This window comes from Propithecus coquereli, unplaced genomic scaffold (genome assembly GCF_000956105.1).
Source record: "Propithecus coquereli isolate 6110/MARCELLA unplaced genomic scaffold, Pcoq_1.0 Scaffold671, whole genome shotgun sequence".
NCBI lineage: Eukaryota > Metazoa > Chordata > Mammalia > Primates > Indriidae > Propithecus > Propithecus coquereli.
In genome coordinates, this window is record NW_012152741.1 from 349440 (window position 1) to 368428 (window position 18989).

At 46.2% G+C, this 18989-nt stretch overlaps 1 protein-coding gene across 2 annotated transcripts in view; it reads left to right on the forward strand.

Moving 5' to 3' along the window:
* The window catches only part of HUWE1 (HECT, UBA and WWE domain containing 1, E3 ubiquitin protein ligase), a 148936-nt gene that overhangs the window by 119666 nt on the left and 10281 nt on the right, over positions 1-18989 (forward strand). The window contains exons 51-72 of one of the 2 annotated variants that reach the window (XM_012660636.1): positions 335-507; positions 860-1008; positions 1738-1813; positions 2619-2717; positions 3302-3435; positions 3622-3790; positions 5117-5345; positions 6016-6194; positions 6442-6531; positions 6704-6858; positions 8011-8056; positions 10274-10555; positions 11864-12104; positions 12300-12430; positions 12973-13187; positions 13264-13552; positions 13688-13790; positions 14573-15119; positions 15831-16422; positions 17163-17284; positions 17405-17561; positions 18806-18938. In XM_012660636.1, the coding sequence (XP_012516090.1) occupies positions 335-507; positions 860-1008; positions 1738-1813; positions 2619-2717; positions 3302-3435; positions 3622-3790; positions 5117-5345; positions 6016-6194; positions 6442-6531; positions 6704-6858; positions 8011-8056; positions 10274-10555; positions 11864-12104; positions 12300-12430; positions 12973-13187; positions 13264-13552; positions 13688-13790; positions 14573-15119; positions 15831-16422; positions 17163-17284; positions 17405-17561; positions 18806-18938 (4311 nt within the window). Of the gene's footprint in view, positions 1-334; positions 508-859; positions 1009-1737; positions 1814-2618; positions 2718-3301; positions 3436-3621; positions 3791-5116; positions 5346-6015; positions 6195-6441; positions 6532-6703; positions 6859-8010; positions 8057-10273; positions 10556-11848; positions 12105-12299; positions 12431-12972; positions 13188-13263; positions 13553-13687; positions 13791-14572; positions 15120-15830; positions 16423-17162; positions 17285-17404; positions 17562-18805; positions 18939-18989 lie in introns of both variants that reach the window. The other variant, XM_012660635.1, reaches the window with a different exon arrangement.

The following is an 18989-nucleotide window of genomic DNA, read 5'->3' on the forward strand; positions in this document are numbered from 1 at the left end:
TGTTTCGTCTCCAGCAAACAGATGTTTGCGTCTCAATTCCCTAGCCCCTCCTGTTTGCAGAGAGAGGACGCTCTGGACTTGCATGCAAGGTCACAGACATATTCTTGAGAGAAATAACAAGGAAACTTTCCCAGACAAAGGTATCCTCTACAGGGGTGGGTTCCTTGAAGACCTTCAAGTCAAATACTCTTATCTTCTAAATAATAAGTGGAATGTCAGTTCTGTGACCTCTTGCCCCTTTCTTAGTAGCTTCTGTTATAGGAACCTTAGTGCCACTTAAAGGATACCTGGTATTTCTGTGCTCAGTCCATGTCTTTATCTTCCTTTATCTCAGTCCCAACATGGCCAACACAGTCAATGCTGCTCTGAAGCCTTTGGAAACACTTTCCCGGATTGTGAACCAGCCCAGTAGCCTTTTTGGCAGCAAGAGTGCTTCCAACAAGAGCAAGTCTGAGCAAGATGCCCAAGGAGCCTCTCAGGACTCCAATAGCAACCAGCAGGACCCAGGTAGGGAATCAGAGCCAATGGACTGGAGAGCTGGAGGGATGGGAATAGTTGCTTTACGGGCCTGGGATCACAACTGTTCTGGCATGGTATTGTTTCCCTGGGAACTTGCTGGCCTTCCAGAGATCTGTCATAGTGGCGTGGGAATCTGCCCCACGAAGAATTCCTTCAAATTGCAGCCTTGTTTGGCTATCCTCACACGTAGCCTTGTCTTTTCCTTTGTCACCCATTCATTTATTCTCTGAGAACTTGTAAACTTGCCCAGGGAAGGAACCTTATTGTCTTTGCGCTTGCCTCATGGTGCCCAGCACATAGGCACCCTTTGATTATTTTGCTGGTTGGTTGATTGTTTCAGGCGAGCCTGGGGAAGCAGAAGTGCAGGAGGAGGATCATGATGTCACTCAGACAGAGGTGGCAGATGGGGATATCATGGATGGGGAGGCTGAAACCGACTCAGTGGTGATTGCTGGGCAGCCTGAGGTGCTCAGTTCACAAGAGATGCAGGTAGGGAGGCAGATCACCCAGCATTTCCCTGTTGCGGCACTGAACCAAACTCCCAGGTGGTGTGGGTGGGTGAGTACTTGAGATCCTTGCCTCAATGCTGTCTGCTTTGCAGAGGAGCATGGATGGTATGCTTAGTAGATGTTCAGTAAATGTGTTTGAATTGTATTAAAGGAGGGGTGGGGGCAGAGCCAAGAAGCCATGTACTATGAAACGGTATAGATCCCAACCAGAAAACTTAGGCACAGGTGAGATGTTGACGTAGAAAGCTGGCCTGAGGCCTTTGAGCCCAGGGTCTTTGATTTACTTGGCTTCTCATTAATGGAAGCTCCTAAACACCACCTTATGCCTATAGCACCAGCTCTTGCTAGGTCATTAAAATGGTAGTCTTCTAAAGACCCTAAAGAAAGCATTGTAATTTCTAGAGCTGGTAGCATTCAGTAAGAAATTGGGCCTGCAGTCCTAAGCTGCTGGCTCTTAGGAGATCTGCACGTATTCCTAGACAGTATATAAAGATTAACCTGGTATCAGATAACTGGGATGGACCCATTTGAAGGATAGTCTGAGTGTGGATTGGCACGTGGTAGTTTCTGTAAGCACCCAAGTGTGTGGTTTTTATGTAATATCCTCTCTCACACATAATCCTAGAAATGTATGCTCCCTTGCTGGCTTTCAGTGCTAGCACAATGATAGACTTGTGTGCATCCATATGTATGTTCTATTTCTCTCCAGGTTGAGAATGAGCTGGAGGACCTGATAGATGAGTTGCTTGAGAGGGATGGCGGATCTGGGAACAGTACAATTATAGGTGAGAGCCCCAGAACTGAGTATAGCCTCTTCCTTTGCCTCAGTCTCTCTTGGGAGGACCCTTTTTCTCATCATCTGCTTGCTCAGCTCTGCCTAAGGGCTCATAGCCAGCCTAGATTGCTGCTTGTCTTGATGTTGACAGTCTTACAAATGAGAAATTCACAAGCCATCTACAGGCCTGTGGCAGGTCTGAAGCGTTGCCTGTGGAGGGGGGTGGGGGGAGTGACCATCAGCATAGATGATATGTCAGGCACATCAAAAGAATGTTTATTCGAGGAGGCTGTAGGGTGAGGAAGTGCTTTCCTTTCAGTTCTTCAGTGAAGTCCAGGGGCTTTCTGCCTCTAAGTCTCAGTAGTGTAAAAAGAGCAATAATTCCCTAGGGTGGCCCTTTTTAAATCTCAGACAGAAGACAACAAAGGTACCCTACTGTCGCCAGGCTCCGAGGGTGTATGTGTTACTTGTTTTAACTTTATCGATCAAGGAAATCAAAGGATAAATGGAAGTAGACATGTATTCTTAAGTTTTACAAAGCTTTTTCACACCCAGTATCCTCTGTGGTTTCACAATTAGTGGGATTGGCAGGGCAGATGTGATTATCCCATTTTACAGATGAGGAAACTGAGACTCAGACAGGTAAGGTGACTGGCCAAGCTCACCTAGCTAGTTGACAGCTGAGAATCCAGGTCTTCTCCCTCATCCAAAAAAAGTGGATGTCTGCTAGGTGTACATAGGCTACTTTAGGCACACCCAATCTAGAAAGGGAAGTCCTCTGTTATTCAGTGAAGGCTCTGCTCTGTAACCTTCAGTGAGCAGAAGTGGAGAGGATGAATCACAAGAGGACGTGCTGATGGATGAAGCTCCTTCCAACCTCAGCCAAGCTTCCACCATGCAGGCCAACCGAGAAGGTGAGAGTGCCGAGGCCAGAAAGGCCTCCCTTCTTGCCCTGCACGTCTGACAGACACTACACTAGGGTTTTCCTGGAGGCAGCTGCCCACGTGCAGAATAAGGAAGCATCTGTCTGCATGCGCTGGTATACACCATCCACTTTATCCTCAGCCAGTTTTTCAAATAACATGTTACTACTGCTTGCCCAAAGTTTGTCACTTCTTTCTTGGTTCGCTTTCTTCTCACCCACCTGCTATCATCGCTGCAGATTCCCTCTTACCAACAGGATATGGTGAATAACAAAGTAGGACTGGAAAGGCAAGGGGACACCAACAGACTTGGCCAAGTCTTAGACCATGGCTCCTCGAGCACAACCCTGTAGCCAGCCTCCACATTCAGCCACCCTGCTCAGCGTGTTGATGCCTTGATTGGAACTCTCAGGAAATCAGGGCTGGCTCACTAAGTCTATACATCACCCCAGATCTGGTTCTTCCTCTCCTAGAGTCAGATACCCCATCACCTTCTCACTCAATCTGCTGGCCTGCACAGTAGCCTGTTTTCTAGCTACTCAGTATAGTCCTCCAATGTGCTCCCTTTGTTTTAGATTCCATGAATATCCTGGACCCTGAGGATGAGGAGGAGCACACTCAGGAAGAGGACAGCAGTGGCAGTAACGAGGATGAGGATGATAGTCAGGATGAAGAGGAGGAGGAGGAGGAAGATGAGGAAGATGATCAGGTGAGGGGGGACTGTGTTTGGGTTGGTTCAGATGACTTCTTCCATGGGAACACAGAGCTGCAGAAAACCAACAGTCTGGGTTGCTAGACTCAGCGCCTCCCTCCCTCACGTGCACATGTGGCCATGACACCAGGCTTCAGAAAACCCTTACCTCCAGCAATTCTCCATCTCCTATTTTCCCTTAAGGAGGATGATGAAGGTGAAGAGGGAGATGAAGACGATGACGACGATGGCTCTGAGATGGAATTGGATGAGGATTACCCTGATATGAACGCTTCTCCCTTGGTCCGATTTGAGCGCTTTGACCGGGAGGATGATCTCATCATTGAGTTTGACAACATGTTCTCCAGTGCTAGTAAGATACAGGGGCTCAGCTGGGTTTTATCTCTTGATTCTTATACCCTTCTCTAGGGTAAGCCAAGCAGTGAACAAAATCAGTCTGATACAGACAGCACTTCTTTTCCTATGCTGACTTCCTGGGGCAAGGGATATCTGAATCCATCTCTCTCAGTAGCGTATACCTAGAAGAAGGAATAGTGAGAGGCTGTTTTTGTTCCCTTCACCTCAGTAAATAGGCAGCCATTTTAGAGGCTGGACAACTTGATGATTTGCTTGATTTAAAAAAATAATGTGAGACCAAGGCTGACTGCATCAGGCACCTCTGTGCACACTACAGTGACAGGACAATCGATAATCCTTAAGTCTGTAACACTGGATCTTGAGGGTTTGGATGGACACCTTTGAGCTTGGCATTGGGGAGTACATTTGAACATATTCACTCTGTTCATCAAGGATGCATCTTTTCAGGGGAGAGAGTGAATCTCTTCCCTCCTCCCCCATCAACGTCAAAGTTCCCTTTTAGCGTCAAGTTAGAGTCAAGTTCTTAGAATCAAGCTGTCTTGATAGGGCAGGTCTTGACCTCAAGTCACAAGCACGGTATAGCAGAAAACACTGTTCTGGTCTATTGTCTTGGCCGAGTAATCTCTTACCTCTTTGAGCCTCAGTTTGTCACCTGTAAATTAAAAATTTGAAAAGTAAACAAAATGGGTTGGGATATCTTCTATGATTCTCTTTGCAGTTTTGTGATTTTCATCAGTATTCCTTATAGTTGAGCCTCTGTCCATTCAGCAAATTGAATAATAGCAAAGTGTCTCCTGTGTCCTAGGTACTAGGGATACAACAGTAAAGAAGAAAACAGTCCTCAGCCCTCATAGGAGCTTATGGTCTATTAGGAATTATAAATAAGCAGGCATTACATTGCAATATGATACGAAAGCACAGATTAAAGGGTTATTTTACCCAATCTGTAGAAGTCAGGCTTTACAGAGGAAGTGACATCTTAGGCCAAGAACAAAAGAATAGGTGAAGAAAAGGGAGAGGAGCCTTCAAGATGGAGGGAGCGGCATGTGTCTGAGGGGCCTAGAAGCATCACTGTGGCTGTAGTATGGAGAATGGATTGGGAGAAGGCACTATTTAGGAGGTTGTTGCAGTATTTAGGTGAGAGATGATGGCATAAGCTATGGTAGTGTCAGTGATTGTAGATAGGTGTGGGAATGAGGGAGAAAGGACAAAGCTCAGGTTTCCGTGTGAGGAAGTAAGGCCCAGGAGACATGGTTCTGTTTGAACAACCATGGAAAAAATTTCTTTTTGGCACTGACCCCTTTGCATATTGTCCTTGCAGCAGACATCCCCCCATCCCCAGGAAATATCCCTACCACCCACCCATTGATGGTACGCCATGCAGACCATAGTTCTCTGACGCTGGGCAGTGGCTCCTCCACCACTCGTCTCACCCAGGGCATCGGGCGTAGTCAGAGGACTCTAAGGCAGCTGACGGCCAATACAGGCCACACCATTCATGTTCACTACCCTGGGAATCGCCAGCCCAACCCTCCTCTTATACTTCAGAGGTGAGTTACAAAGATCTGTTGGGTTCATCAGAGCACTTGTAAGAATCTTCACTGTACTTCAGTCTTATCTTAAGCTCGGAGGAAACAGTCGGTACTTAATGCTCTTGTCACACACACAAATAAGATATCTGTCCCATTTCTTCATGAGTTATATATGCAGCCTTTTGGAGAATACCAAATTATATGGCATGTTCTTTTGCTTAAAAGTCCTGTGCATACATTCAGCAATTAAATATCTCATATGCCAAGCACTTAACACTTTAGATATAAACAGGACAAGATGTCTGCTTTCCAGCTTAGAGTTTAGTGGGAGAAACAATTTTAAGCGGTAAAAGAAAGGGTTATACATGTTATAGTGGTTGGTGTACAGACTACAGAGCAGGTACAAGGGAAGCAAATATGATTTAATACAATGCCTGGCACATGGAAGCTTATCAGTGACACTGACTCTGTGTCTGGAACTATGGAATAACATGCAACCTCAGCCCAAGTAAAGTTCTCACACTGGTGTGATACTCAGAAAAGTAATTAAGACTTATGTGCAGCATGATAAGGTCCATAATTGTGTTATGGATTTAATAGCGGATAAAGAGAAAGGATCTCACTGTAACAGGTTGCAGGATGCCTGTGCACTTACAGTGATCATGGTATCCCCAATATCACCTTACAGGTTACTTGGTCCCTCAGCTGCTGCTGACATCCTTCAGCTGAGCAGCAGCCTTCCCCTACAAAGTCGGGGCCGGGCCCGCCTCCTGGTGGGCAATGATGATGTCCACATCATCGCCAGGTCTGACGATGAACTGCTGGATGACTTTTTCCATGACCAGAGCACAGCTACCAGCCAAGCAGGCAAGTTTTCTGTGGTAAAAAGGAGGGTAGAGTTTATCAGATTCTGCTTTCTCCCTGCTGAGGAAAATCAGAACAGTGCCCTGGAGAAAAAACCCCATTTTATAGGAGCCAGAACCACTCAATGACTTAGCCATGGGCAACAAAAACTTTATTGTTTCTTGGGTCCTGTTAGGGAAATACTGCAATTTTTGGATCAGTTGACACTTGACAAGACCAAGAATCTCACTCCCCATTGTTCCTCCTACAGGAACCCTATCCAGTATCCCTACAGCCCTGACCCGCTGGACAGAGGAATGCAAAGTTCTTGATGCTGAGAGCATGCATGACTGCGTTTCAGGTGTGTGACCACTTGCTTATTATCAGGGTAGAAGTGAGCCTTCCCAGTCTAGGACAAGTGTGTGGAGAGTTGTTTCCCTGGTTCTCTGTGGTAGCAAGCTCTGCCTCTTGGCTTCCTCACTGAACCCACCAGAGCAGCCTCTGATCTTCTGATCTTTACCTCTTTAATACAGTGGTTAAAGTGCCCATTGTCAATCACCTCGAATTCCTGAGAGATGAAGAGCTGGAAGAAAGGCGTGAGAAACGTAGGAAACAACTGGCTGAGGAAGAAACAAAGATAACTGACAAAGGCAAAGAAGATAAGGAGAACAGGGATCAGAGTGCACAGGTGATTCCCAAGGGCTGGGAGGATTCGTCTTTGGCTACATCTGCCCTAATGTTGTTTTGGCATACACATGGCAAAGCAGAGTCACTGAAGAATCCTAGGATGCTCACATTGAACCTGGGAAACTTCATTCCAAATTCACCATGCACTCACCTGATTTGTAGGGGAAAGAATTCAAATTCAGAGGGAAAATTTTTTCTCCAGCGTCTCACCAGACACCAGAATAGCTTCTCACTCAACAAACTGCCATAGTCTCTACCTCCAAGGACTGCAACTAGGCAAGGAGAATGACCTTGACTAAGCTCATGCTCTTGGTTGTTCAATTTCATTTCTGTTAGTAAACTGCCAGTGTGGGGAACCTTATTCAAGATGACCTCCTTCCATCATTTGAATATGCTTGGCTTAGGCATCAAATCAGAGAAAATATTCATACCCTGAAGCCCATCACTACATGTCATTTTCTAGGGCTCACATCTATAAGATTGCGAATAACATGATTTTGGTTTAAAAGGAAGCTACCTACTTTTGGGACCTCAGACAGTGTAACTTTTAAATATGTGTGAGTAAAAACTGATAGAGATAAAAAGAAATTAAAAGACTTTAGTATACCCTACTCAGCAATTAGAGTATCAGATAGATTAAAAATAAGGATATTGAAGTGTTCAGTTATAATAACAAGCTTGTTCTAACAAATATCTTTATATATAACTTTTTACCTAATAAATAGTAACATTGTTTCCAACACATGATAAAGGATGGAAAGTAAGCATAGCATGTGACTGAAAAGGCTAGAGTGGACAAAATAAGCCTAAGGAAGGGAAAAATATGTAAGTGAAACTAAGAAATTGCTAGTCTCATGATCATGCCCAGCCCTGAGGTGGTTTTTATTATCCTTTCCTCCCATTATTCAATTCCCCCACCCCTTGCAATTTCCCCCTTCCCCCTAAGCCATTCTTGAACGTGAATATATATTAAGAAATTGGACATACATTTGCATGATGAAATGAGCACCTTCCTTTGGTCACCTGGCCAAAGCATTTTCCATCAGGTCACTGAGTTCCTAGATTGTTTAGGTGCAATATGCTGACTGTTACAGTTTACCTCTGTCTTATATGCTTGCAAGATCCCATATTGGTCTATCCCTTCTCTTTGCAGTGTACTGTACCTAAGACAAATGACTCCACTGAACAGAACCTCTCAGGTAACTCTCCTTTCCTTTCCCCCTTTTTGCTGATTGATCATTTAGTTCTTGCTCCTAACCCTTCTGAGTAGCTGGCCCTTATAGGCTGAAGATGGACACTGGTGCTCTGTGGGATGAGGTAGTAGATTGTATAGTTTTAGGGTCATACCCCATCTTGGAGATAACTATACAGTCTACTGTCTTTCCCACGGTGGTACACATTCCCTCCGATGCTTTGTTCAGGTTCTTGTTCTGGTTATGCATCATTCTGGCACGGGTAGTGAGAACTGAGCATGCACATCTTTGAGGTTGTTGGTCCTTTGGTGACCATGATGGTGTGGTGCTTCATGAGAACAACTGATGACAGTGGTTCTCAAATGCCAGTCCTCCATGGAAATGCAAAATCAGGGAGCTTTAATACCTTTTTCATAAAGCTGAATTTATGCCATATTTAAAAATTACATTTTTCTTAATTCTTTGGTATCAAAATATTTTTATTAAATTATGTTGATGGGATGTTCTATTTAGATTTTATTGGTTCATGGAATCTAAAAGTCTAAACATTTATTGATCTGCACTAGAATGTTTATAGCAGCACAATTCATAATTGCAAAGATGTGGAAACAACCCAAGTGCCCATCAATACATAAGTGGATTAATAAAATGTGGTATGTGTATACCATGGAGTTCTACTCAGCCACAAAAAACAATGGTGATCTAGCACCTCTTGTATTATCCTGTATAGAGCTGGAGCCCATTCTACTAAGTGAAGTATCCCAAGAATGGAAAAACAAGCATCACATGTACTCACCATCAAATTGGTATTAATTGATCAACACATATGTGCACATGTAGTAGTAACATTCATTGGGTGTCGAGCAGATGGTGGGGGAAGAAGGGGATGGGTATATTCATACCTAATGGGTGCAGTGTACACCACCTGGGGGATGGACACACTTGAAGCTCTGACTCGCGTGGGGCAGGCAAAGGCAATATATGTAACCTAAACATTTGTACCCCCATAATGTGCTGAAATAAAAAATAAAAATAAATAAAAGTCTAAACATTGTCTTGGGCACTCTGCTTTTGGGGAAGGTAGATCTGTGGGCTAAATGGTATGATGACCATAGGCTTTCTATTTCTTCTTATCTTCTTAACAATGGTCAGTAGCCATTTTGTGATTCTAACAATTGGTCCATGTGGTATTATGTCTCCCCCACTCCTATTTCCTCAGACCTTTCTTCTCCTTCCCTACACTTCCTGTCTTCTTTGACACTTGAGTTGGGAAATGATCATACCAAAGCCTACACAGTATTTTTTAAAGCAATGAAGGAGGGTAAATGTCCTGGTGCCCTTAATTTAGCAAAGGGTCTTTGAAAGGGTCTGCCACCAGGTGAAATGGCCTTTTGCCTCCTCCCCTTACAAGAGGATTCTGCTCATGCCGGGGTGAGGTAGTAAGTTGTATTGTTGTGGGGTAGGGATATTAGGCCCCAATTAGAAGATAACTATACAACTTACTACTTTCCCTGATATGTGGCATATTTGCACTTAGTTTTGGCAGTGTCGCCTCCATTAGATAAAGTTGTGAATGTTCCTTGGATAATCGGGACTGGAAGGAAAGGAAGGTGGAAGGGGACAGATGATATTTAGGGTGAGGCACAGATACCATTATAAAGTGACTTGTCCTTTATTGATTGGAGCATGTAATTGAATATTTTACCTTTGGGCATGAACTCAAAACATTTTCCTATTCTTCAGCTGTGTAATAACTGCACTTAGTGATAGGACAAGAATGTACAGAGGGAATAGAAAGCATACGTCAAGAGTTGTGGGGGAAATTCTGACCATTTCTTGCTCCAAATAGATGAGGAAGTGGGAAGGTCAGTGGGCTTTTGGTAGATAGATTTTCTGTGTATACCTACAGATATATTTAGCCTCGCCCTATCTGTGTGGCATAAAATCTTCCCCTTCCACCTGGGATGCAAAAAGGATTTTATTCTTAGGCTCCACAAAGAGTCAGATCTCCAGTTCTTGGACCATAAATAGCACTGTGCCTTATCCCTCACCCTGGATATACCAGACCAGAGCTGTTGGAGCAGTTGATTGTAGCAGGGGAGGGGGAATCCTACATCAGTGGCTGGGTGTGATACTTGTCAAGCCACACGTGCTGTTTGGGGTGGCTTCCCTGGTCATTGGCTGATTGCCCCTTAACCCCCATTATTGTTCTTTCCGAGAAAGATGGGACTCCTATGCCTGACAGCTACCCAGCAACTCCAACTGATGCAGCTACATCTGAGTCCAAGGAGACCCTTGGCACTCTGCAGCCCTCACAACAGCAACTAACACTCCCACCCCCACCAGCCTTGGGAGAGGTTCCTCAGGAGCTGCAGTCCCCAGCTGGAGAAGAGGGGAGCTCTACACCGCTATTGATGCCTGTAGAGCCAGAGGAATTAGGTCCTACAAGGCCAAGTGGAGAAGCAGAAACAACTCAGATGGAGTTATCCCCAGCTCCCACTATAAGTGAGTAGAATTTCAACTTTTGGAGGGTGTGGAGCAGGAGGAAAGAATGGATATCTTTGTAGCTTCTCTTCACTCTCTAGCTTGAGAGAAATAATATTAGCTCAAGTCCTTAAATAGTGGGATCTCAGCTTGCTCATTAGCTTTCTTAGATGAAGTTTATGTTTATTTCCTCTCTATATCCTCAAGTGATTATGGTTGAGTGTCTAATACTGGCGATGATACCATTTATTGAGACAGTTACTCTATTCCTGGGCTAAAATCTTCCCCTTCCACCTGGGATGCAAAAAGGATTTTATTCTTAGATTCCACAAAGAGTCAGATCTCCAGTTCTTGGACCATAAATAACACTGTGCCTTATCCCTCACCTTGGATATACCAGACCAGAGCTGTTCCTTGGAGCAGTTGGTTGTTGCAGGGGAGGGGGAATCCTACATCAGGCTTATTATTTAACTTTAAAAATAACTCTCTAGACGAGTACAGTGGTGCATGCCTATAGTCCCAGTGACACAGGAGGATCTCTTGAGCCCAGGAGTTCTAGTCCAGCCTGGGCAACATAGCAAGACCCTGTCTGTTAAAAAAAAAAAAAAACAGCTAGTACTCTCCAAAGTAGATGGTGTTATCTCCATGAATAAACTTAAACTCAGAAGTGAAATAATTAGCCCAAAGTCATTCAGTAAGTGGTTGAGCTGGGATTAAAATTCACATCTGTCTGACTCTAAAGCTTACTCATCTTCCATAGTTCCCAGGATGGCACGCATATCATACCACACATATAGCTCTCCCATCTTCCTGGTAGACACTGGCACTATTTGTCCCTGGTTTGAAATGGGACCTCAAAATTTATCTTAGCACAATATTCCAGCAGGGTAAATTGAGACCTGCTTGCCATTCCTGCTGTATACCATGCTGCTTGTTATGTGTTCTGGAGAGACCTTAAGGTGTCGGGGTTTTCTCCTTCAAGGAACCTTGTTTATTTAGATAAACAGATGACATGCATGTGCAGATGGTACCTGCATGGAATCTGAAAGTGGCAAGATCCCTTACCTGGGGTGCCTAGGGAAGATACTTCACAGGCTTGCCTGGAACACAGTAAGTGTTCAACAATTGATAAAAATAGCTTGACCTGAGCCTTAAAAAGCAGGTGAGATTGCTGGGGAACAGCAAATCCAGCAGGGGAGAAGTGACAAGTCTGAGCTGACTGGCCCTAAGGAAGCAACCTTATCAGAGACCTTGTCTGTCGTGTTGTCCCGATTTGAGGCAGAGATTTAACCTCTCCTTATGACTTCCTCCTAGCCTCTCTTTCCCCAGAGAGAGCTGAGGATTCTGATGCACTGACAGCTGTCAGCAGTCAACTGGAAGGCTCTCCCATGGACACCAGCAGCCTGGCTTCCTGTACCCTAGAGGAGGCTGTGGGTGACACCTCAGCAGCTGGCAGTTCTGAGCAGCCTACAGCAGGCAGCTCCACTCCTGGGGATGCCCCACCAGTTGTGTCAGAAGTGCAAGGCAGGGGTGATGGGACAGGGGAACCTTCCCAGCCACCTGAAGACAGGTAAGCATCGTGTCACAAGAGAAGGGTAGGATGTGTTGGAGGGTATTTCAAGCCATGTTCATACTTGCTAACAAATGGACATGTGTGTTAGGCTGGGGAGATCAACCTGGTTTCTATGAGAAAGGGGTATTATAGGACTGTTTTATAAATGGGAAGACATAATACAGAGAACAATTTGAGCATAATTTCCCTCAGCTCTCCCCCTGCATCGTCTGAGAGTTCTTCCACCAGAGATTCTGCTGTGGCCATTTCCGGAGCAGATTCCCGAGGAATCCTAGAAGAGCCACTGCCTTCAACAAGCAGTGAAGAAGAAGATCCCCTTGCAGGTGAGCTCCATGTGGGCTCAGGTCATCCTAGAGTTGTTTTGGCTTCTAGTGGCCTTTGGCATGGCAATGCCCACCAGCCAAACAGTTACAGCCAGATGGGGAAGTCATGTGTGTGTGAAGGGAGAAGGATTGGCAGTAAGGGGATGCTGTTGTGGCATGATAGGATGAGCCCAGCCTTTGGGAGTCAAAATGATCTTAGCTCACTCAGATTCCCCTACTCTGCCACATCCTACCTTTACAACTTAGAGCCATTATTTAATTTTTCTGATTCTCATTGATACTAAGGGGGTATTAATATCTACATGGTAGGATCTTTATAAAGGTTAAGTAATAGTGTACACAGAGAACGTGGCACATAACAAGAGCTAGTCTGAGCCCTGGGAAGGCGAGTGAGCCTTCTCTGCATGTCCCATGTCCTTTGTAAGTAATGAAGACATGTAAAGCTGGTTTCTCTCAAGCAGTGACAGGGGTTTCTTTTCTCCAAGTACATCTTAGGCATGAGTAGAGGTGTAAGTCCCTTCACATCTTGCATCTCCCATCAGGTATCAGTCTCCCCGAAGGCGTGGACCCCTCTTTTCTGGCTGCTCTGCCTGATGACATTCGTCGGGAGGTCCTACAGAACCAGCTGGGTATCCGTCCACCAACCCGGACTGCTCCCTCTACAAATAGCTCAGCTCCTGCAGTGGTGGGGAATCCTGGTGTGACTGAAGTGAGCCCTGAGTTCTTGGCTGCCCTGCCTCCAGCCATTCAGGAGGAAGTATGTGAGCGGGAAAATGGTGGGGCAAGGCTGCCTGGCAGGAGATATGCCCCCATTGACTTTTTCTGCTCTGTAGGTACTGGCGCAACAGAGAGCTGAGCAGCAGCGACGGGAACTGGCACAAAATGCCAGCTCAGACACCCCCATGGACCCTGTGACCTTCATCCAGACTCTTCCCTCAGACCTGCGCCGTAGTGTCCTAGAGGACATGGAGGACAGTGTGTTGGCTGTGATGCCACCTGACATCGCAGCTGAGGCTCAAGCCCTAAGACGAGAGCAGGAAGCCCGGCAGCGGCAGCTCATGCATGAGCGTCTATTTGGGCACAGCAGCACCTCCGCACTCTCTGCCATTCTTCGAAGCCCAGGTATAGAGGGAGGCAAGTGGGAGGGCTCTGGAATGTCTAGCTTTGCCCAGATGAGGCTATATTTGCTCTGCTTTGTATTACCTAGACCCAGCTTACCGACCTCCTCGTGTCAATTTTCTTTTTCTTTCCTTCCAGCTTTCACTAGTCGCCTGAGTGGCAACCGTGGGGTCCAATACACTCGCCTTGCCGTGCAGAGAGGTGGCACCTTCCAGATGGGGGGTAGCAGCAGCCATAATAGGTACCTTTGTCTTTCTTCACCTTACCATGCCACGTCTCAAGTCTGTAAGTCCAACTCCCTTAATTTTATAGGTGGAGAAGCTGAAATCCTGATAGGCAGGCTAGATGACCTCTCTAGGCCATTTCCTTGAATAAGTGGGAAAGCTAGATCGTTGGATTCCCCCTTCAAAAAGCCAAACCTTTTGGGTAATCTAGCTACTGATGAGCATAACACAAAGGCAGGCTGTGACAGCAGGTGCCTAGCTATGGTTTTAGCAAGAAGGAAAACCAATTTGCCTTGCTTGTAGCATCTAGGTAGGGGAAGTAGAGAGGAGTTAGTTATTAACCTGGCTAAAGCTCAGTGGGCCCAACGTGACAAAATATAAAGGGAGTGATCACTTCCCATAAGGCAAGCAACTCCTTGGTACTCTGGAGAAGGCAGAAATAAGCATTGTCTTCTAGACCTTAGGTACAGTCAGATTTTTACCAATCAACAGACGATACAACCCTGGGCTGGAATCTCTGCTCTTTTCTCAGTCGTGTGATATAGGGCAAGTCACTTAACCTACTTGAGCCTCTTGTTCATCATCTCAAAAATGGGTAATTCTCTAGTCTGTACAGCAGCCTTGTGAGGAAGATGTTATAGCATTTTAAAGTGCCTGCTATATAGTAGACACTTAAGAGGGCAGCTATTGCTATGAAGAAGCCCCTTGGAGGTATCCAGCTCATTCCCCTTCCCCAGGCTTATGCCTAATCCTAGAGCTCTAGCTGACGTGTTACCCAGAAACCATGCTCTGTTTCTAGGCCTTCTGGCAGTAATGTGGACACTCTCCTCCGCCTCCGAGGGCGGCTCCTTCTGGACCATGAAGCCCTGTCTTGTCTCCTGGTCCTACTTTTCGTGGATGAGCCAAAGCTCAATACTAGCCGTCTACACCGAGTACTGAGAAATCTCTGCTACCATGCCCAGACCCGCCACTGGGTCATCCGCAGCCTACTTTCCATCTTGCAGCGCAGCAGTGAGAGTGAGCTATGCATTGAAACACCCAAGCTCACCACAAGTGAGGAAAAGGGCAAAAAGTCAAGCAAGAGCTGTGGGTCAGGCATCCATGAGAACCGTCCCCTGGACCTGCTACATAAGATGGAGTCTAAGAGCTCCAACCAGCTTTCTTGGCTCTCAGTATCCATGGATGCAGCTCTAGGCTGCAGGACTAATATATTCCAGATCCAGCGTTCAGTGGGGCGTAAACATACTGAGAAGCATGCAAGCAGTGGCTCCACTGTCCACATCCACCCCCAGGCTGCTCCTGTTGTCTGCAGACACGTTTTGGACACGCTCATTCAATTGGCCAAGGTGAGAGGCTTGAAGAAACCCAACTCCTGGGGATAGAAGAGGGGTGGCAGCAACAGCTTGGGTGAAATCTGAACCCTTGGGCTAGCAGGTCTTCACTTTTTGCTGTTATTTTAAGTGTTTGTTGAGCCCTATGTTGTTTCTGGGAAATTGTCCAATTAATTTGTGGGATTTTTATCTTCACTCTTTACGATTTTTGTGCATTGTCTTAATCATCAAAACAACTGTGATCTATGTGATTTCTGTTTTATAGATGAAGCTGGGATTCAGAACATTTTAGTGGCTTTATCATGTAACTAGGAAGCGGTGGAGCTAGACTTAGAACTTAGTTCTGATCCGATCAGTGTTCTTTCAATAATAAGCTTTGCTACCACAAAGTGAGGGCCTGCCTTGTGCCAGGCACTGTGCAAAATGCATTATGTCATTTAATCTCAACAACTTTGCAAAGTAGTGTAGTCTTTCCCATTTTATAAGTGCAGAGGCTGAGGCTCAGAAAAGTTTGCTGATCAGTTTTGCTACAAAGCCCTTGTTCATTTCTCTAGGCTGCTTCACCATCTGTTGGATAAAACTCCTATATGACATCTCCTCCAGTGTTACCAAAGCTGTCCAAAGGAAAGGAGGGTCTGGGAACCAATTCAGTTGTCTTTCCTTGTCAGGAAGGCTTATCTTCTATGGAGATCCCCTAGACCAAGCCTATCCTTCTTTTCCTGGCAGGTGTTTCCCAGCCACTTCACACAGCAGCGGACCAAAGAAACAAACTGTGAGAGCGATCGGGAGAGGGGCAGTAAGGCCTGCAGCCCGTGCTCCTCACAGTCCACCAGCATTGGCATTTGCACAGACTTCTGGGACTTACTGGTAAAACTGGACAACATGAATGTTAGCCGGAAAGGCAAGAACTCCGTGAAGTCAGTGCCAGTGAGCGCTGGTGGCGAGGGGGAAACCTCCCCATACAGCCTTGAGGCCTCTCCACTGGGGCAGCTCATGAACATGTTGTCACACCCAGTCATCCGACGGAGCTCTCTGTTAACAGAGAAACTCCTCAGACTCCTTTCTCTCATCTCAATTGCTCTCCCAGAAAACAAAGTGTCGGAAGCACAGGCTAATTCTGGCAGCAGTGCTTCCTCCACCACTACTGCCACCTCAACCACATCTACCACCACCACCACTGCCACCTCCACCACGCCCACACCCCCTGCTGCAACCACCCCTGTCACTTCTGCTCCAGCCCTGGTTGCTGCCACAGCTATTTCCGTAGCTGCTTCGACCACAGTGACTACCCCCACGACTGCTACCGCTACTGTTTCAAGTAAGTGTGGATGTAGGCTGGGAGCTCTGGGGGTGTGCTGTGGCACCTGCCTTCCCCCTCCCCCATCCCAGTAGTCCTCCTTAAATGATAGCGATCAGCTTGGTTTGTGTTTGTGAGAGCAGAATGTGTTCGTTCTCACTCTCATCTGTCCCAGTTCTCTCTTCCCCCTTCCTCTCCCCCCTCCCCATCGCCCCCCCCACTTCCCCTCCTTCCCTCAGACACACAGACACTCCTGTGAAGGCCAACAGGCATTCACCGAATGTGGCCTCCCTAGGCTAGGCCAAAAGAAAAAGAGAGAGAAAAGGCCCTGTCTTCAAGGAACTTCCAGCCTTTCCACCCTGGTTGAAGGAGCCGGTTCTCACAGGATATAGTTCAGGAGCAGGCAGAATACAGTGTGAATCAGAGTAGCCAGACCATCCTAAGATAGGAAGGGAATGAGCCCTGCGGCAGATTGGTAAGAATTGTCTGAAAAAGTAAGTTTTAAAGGATAGAGGGGGCTATGATGGTAGGGAAAGAGTTGGAAGAAATGCCTCGGGTTCTTTGTTGCCTTAGAAGGTACAGTCATAAGAGTCCTTAGCATCCCAAGTCATTTAGATTTGGCTTTGGTGGGTAGATTTTCATTTTTACTCCTTTCCCATTTTAAAGCCCTGGACAGTTCAGCAGTTCCTTGGTTCTGCCACTTAAGTCTCTGGTTCATGAGTTTCACAAAGGCTTACTGTGTTCTTTCTGTTTCTTCAAAGCTTCTACTACTACTAAGGGCAGCAAGTCTCCAGCCAAGGTGGGTGATGGGGGCAGCAGCAGTGGAGACTTTAAGATGGTATCCTCTGGCCTCACTGAAAACCAGCTACAACTCTCTGTGGAGGTGAGTCCAAGCTCTTCTGACCTGCCAAGGTTGGGGGAAAAGGGCAGACAGGGTAGATAGTGCTTTAGTTCTCGGTCTGGGAGTTCCCAGGGCTTATCCCTTCTCCTTTCTTTTTCCCAGGTGTTGACATCCCACTCTTGTTCTGAAGAAGGGCTAGAAGATGCAGCCAATGTGTTACTGCAGCTCTCTCGTGGGGACTCTGGCACCCGGGACACTGTTCTCAAGCTGCTACTGAATGGAGCCCGCCATCTGGGTTATACCCTTTGTAAACAGATAGGTAATGGTAGGAGTAAAGCATTCTGTCTTTGTGAAACCTTCCACTTAGGTGTCACCTCTTTCTGGAAGCCTTCCCTGAGTCCCCAGGCTGAATCAGCCTCCTCCATGCTCCTGTAGCACAGCCCTCATGCTCCCTTTGTCATAGCACTGATAACACCGGGTTGTCGTCTGCTTCCCTCTGCTCAGTTATTGAAAGCAACGCAGGGTTTCTTTCCTTATCCCCATTGCCTGGCACACAGTAGGTAATCAGTGCTTAGCAAAGGGAAAAGAGAATACATGGGAACAGCAGTGCCTCCTTTCTTCTCCGTTCTGGGTACCCATACGATCCCCATGATTAGGCTGCTAAGGCAACTTCACCAGCTCAAAGATGTGCCCACACTTCACTCAGCCTCAGAAGTTGTAGAGTCAGAATATACCCTCTATTATTGTGTAGTTATGAGGGTGCAAAAATTCTAACACTTGCAAATTGCTTCATATCATCATCCTATTTTACTGGGAAGAAAGCTAAAACCCAGGGTGATAAAGTGATTGGATCAAGGAATAGAGCCAGGTTTTCTTTCAGTAGTCTCTCTGCTCTCTCCCACCCCCATCCCAATCATGGATCCCCCTAGCTCTTGGCTACCTACTTAGTTATCACTCTCCTTCCCCACAGTGTTCCTGAAGTTGAGGTGATAGGAGAGTTGATTGGCCTGTTGAACTCAGGACATTCTTTGCTCTGTGAGAATTATATGGCTCTTCCAGAAAGAATTTATCCTCCAGCCTCTGACCTTTCTTGGTTGCTACCATTTATTCAACACCTATGGGCCAGGCACTGTCTAGGCACTCTACTACATAATTATTATCTCTTAATTCTCACAGCAACCTTGTGAGGTTAGGCAGTATTATTCCAAATATTAAAATGGGAAACAAATTGGGAGAGGTGTCGAGAAATTTGCCTGAGATCATCACAAAAACTTGGTAAGTTCAAGAGATATATAGGATTTAGACCCTGTGGCCTGTCTGGCTCCAAAAGTGATACTTTTTCATCTTCACCAAGCTGTATTTTGTATAGATTGAACAGATTGCTGTGGCTGGGTAAATTGGTAGTCCCAGGTAGTTGATTCATGAGCACACATAATAAGCTGACTAGAGCAAAATTCCTCCTCACTCTGGGTTCTCTGCAGCTGAGCAAAGAGAGGCCTGGGCAGGTTTCTTAGAAAGATTTGGGAAATCTCTGAACACTTGCTGGCTCCTCTGCCTGCCCAGGTACCCTGTTGGCTGAGCTACGGGAATACAACCTGGAACAGCAGCGGCGAGCCCAGTGTGAGACCCTTTCTCCTGATGGCCTGCCTGAGGAGCAGCCACAGACCACCAAGCTGAAAGGCAAAATGCAGAGCAGGTGGGTGGTAGCTACCCTTGGGCTGGGGGCTCAAATGTGGGACAGTCTGAA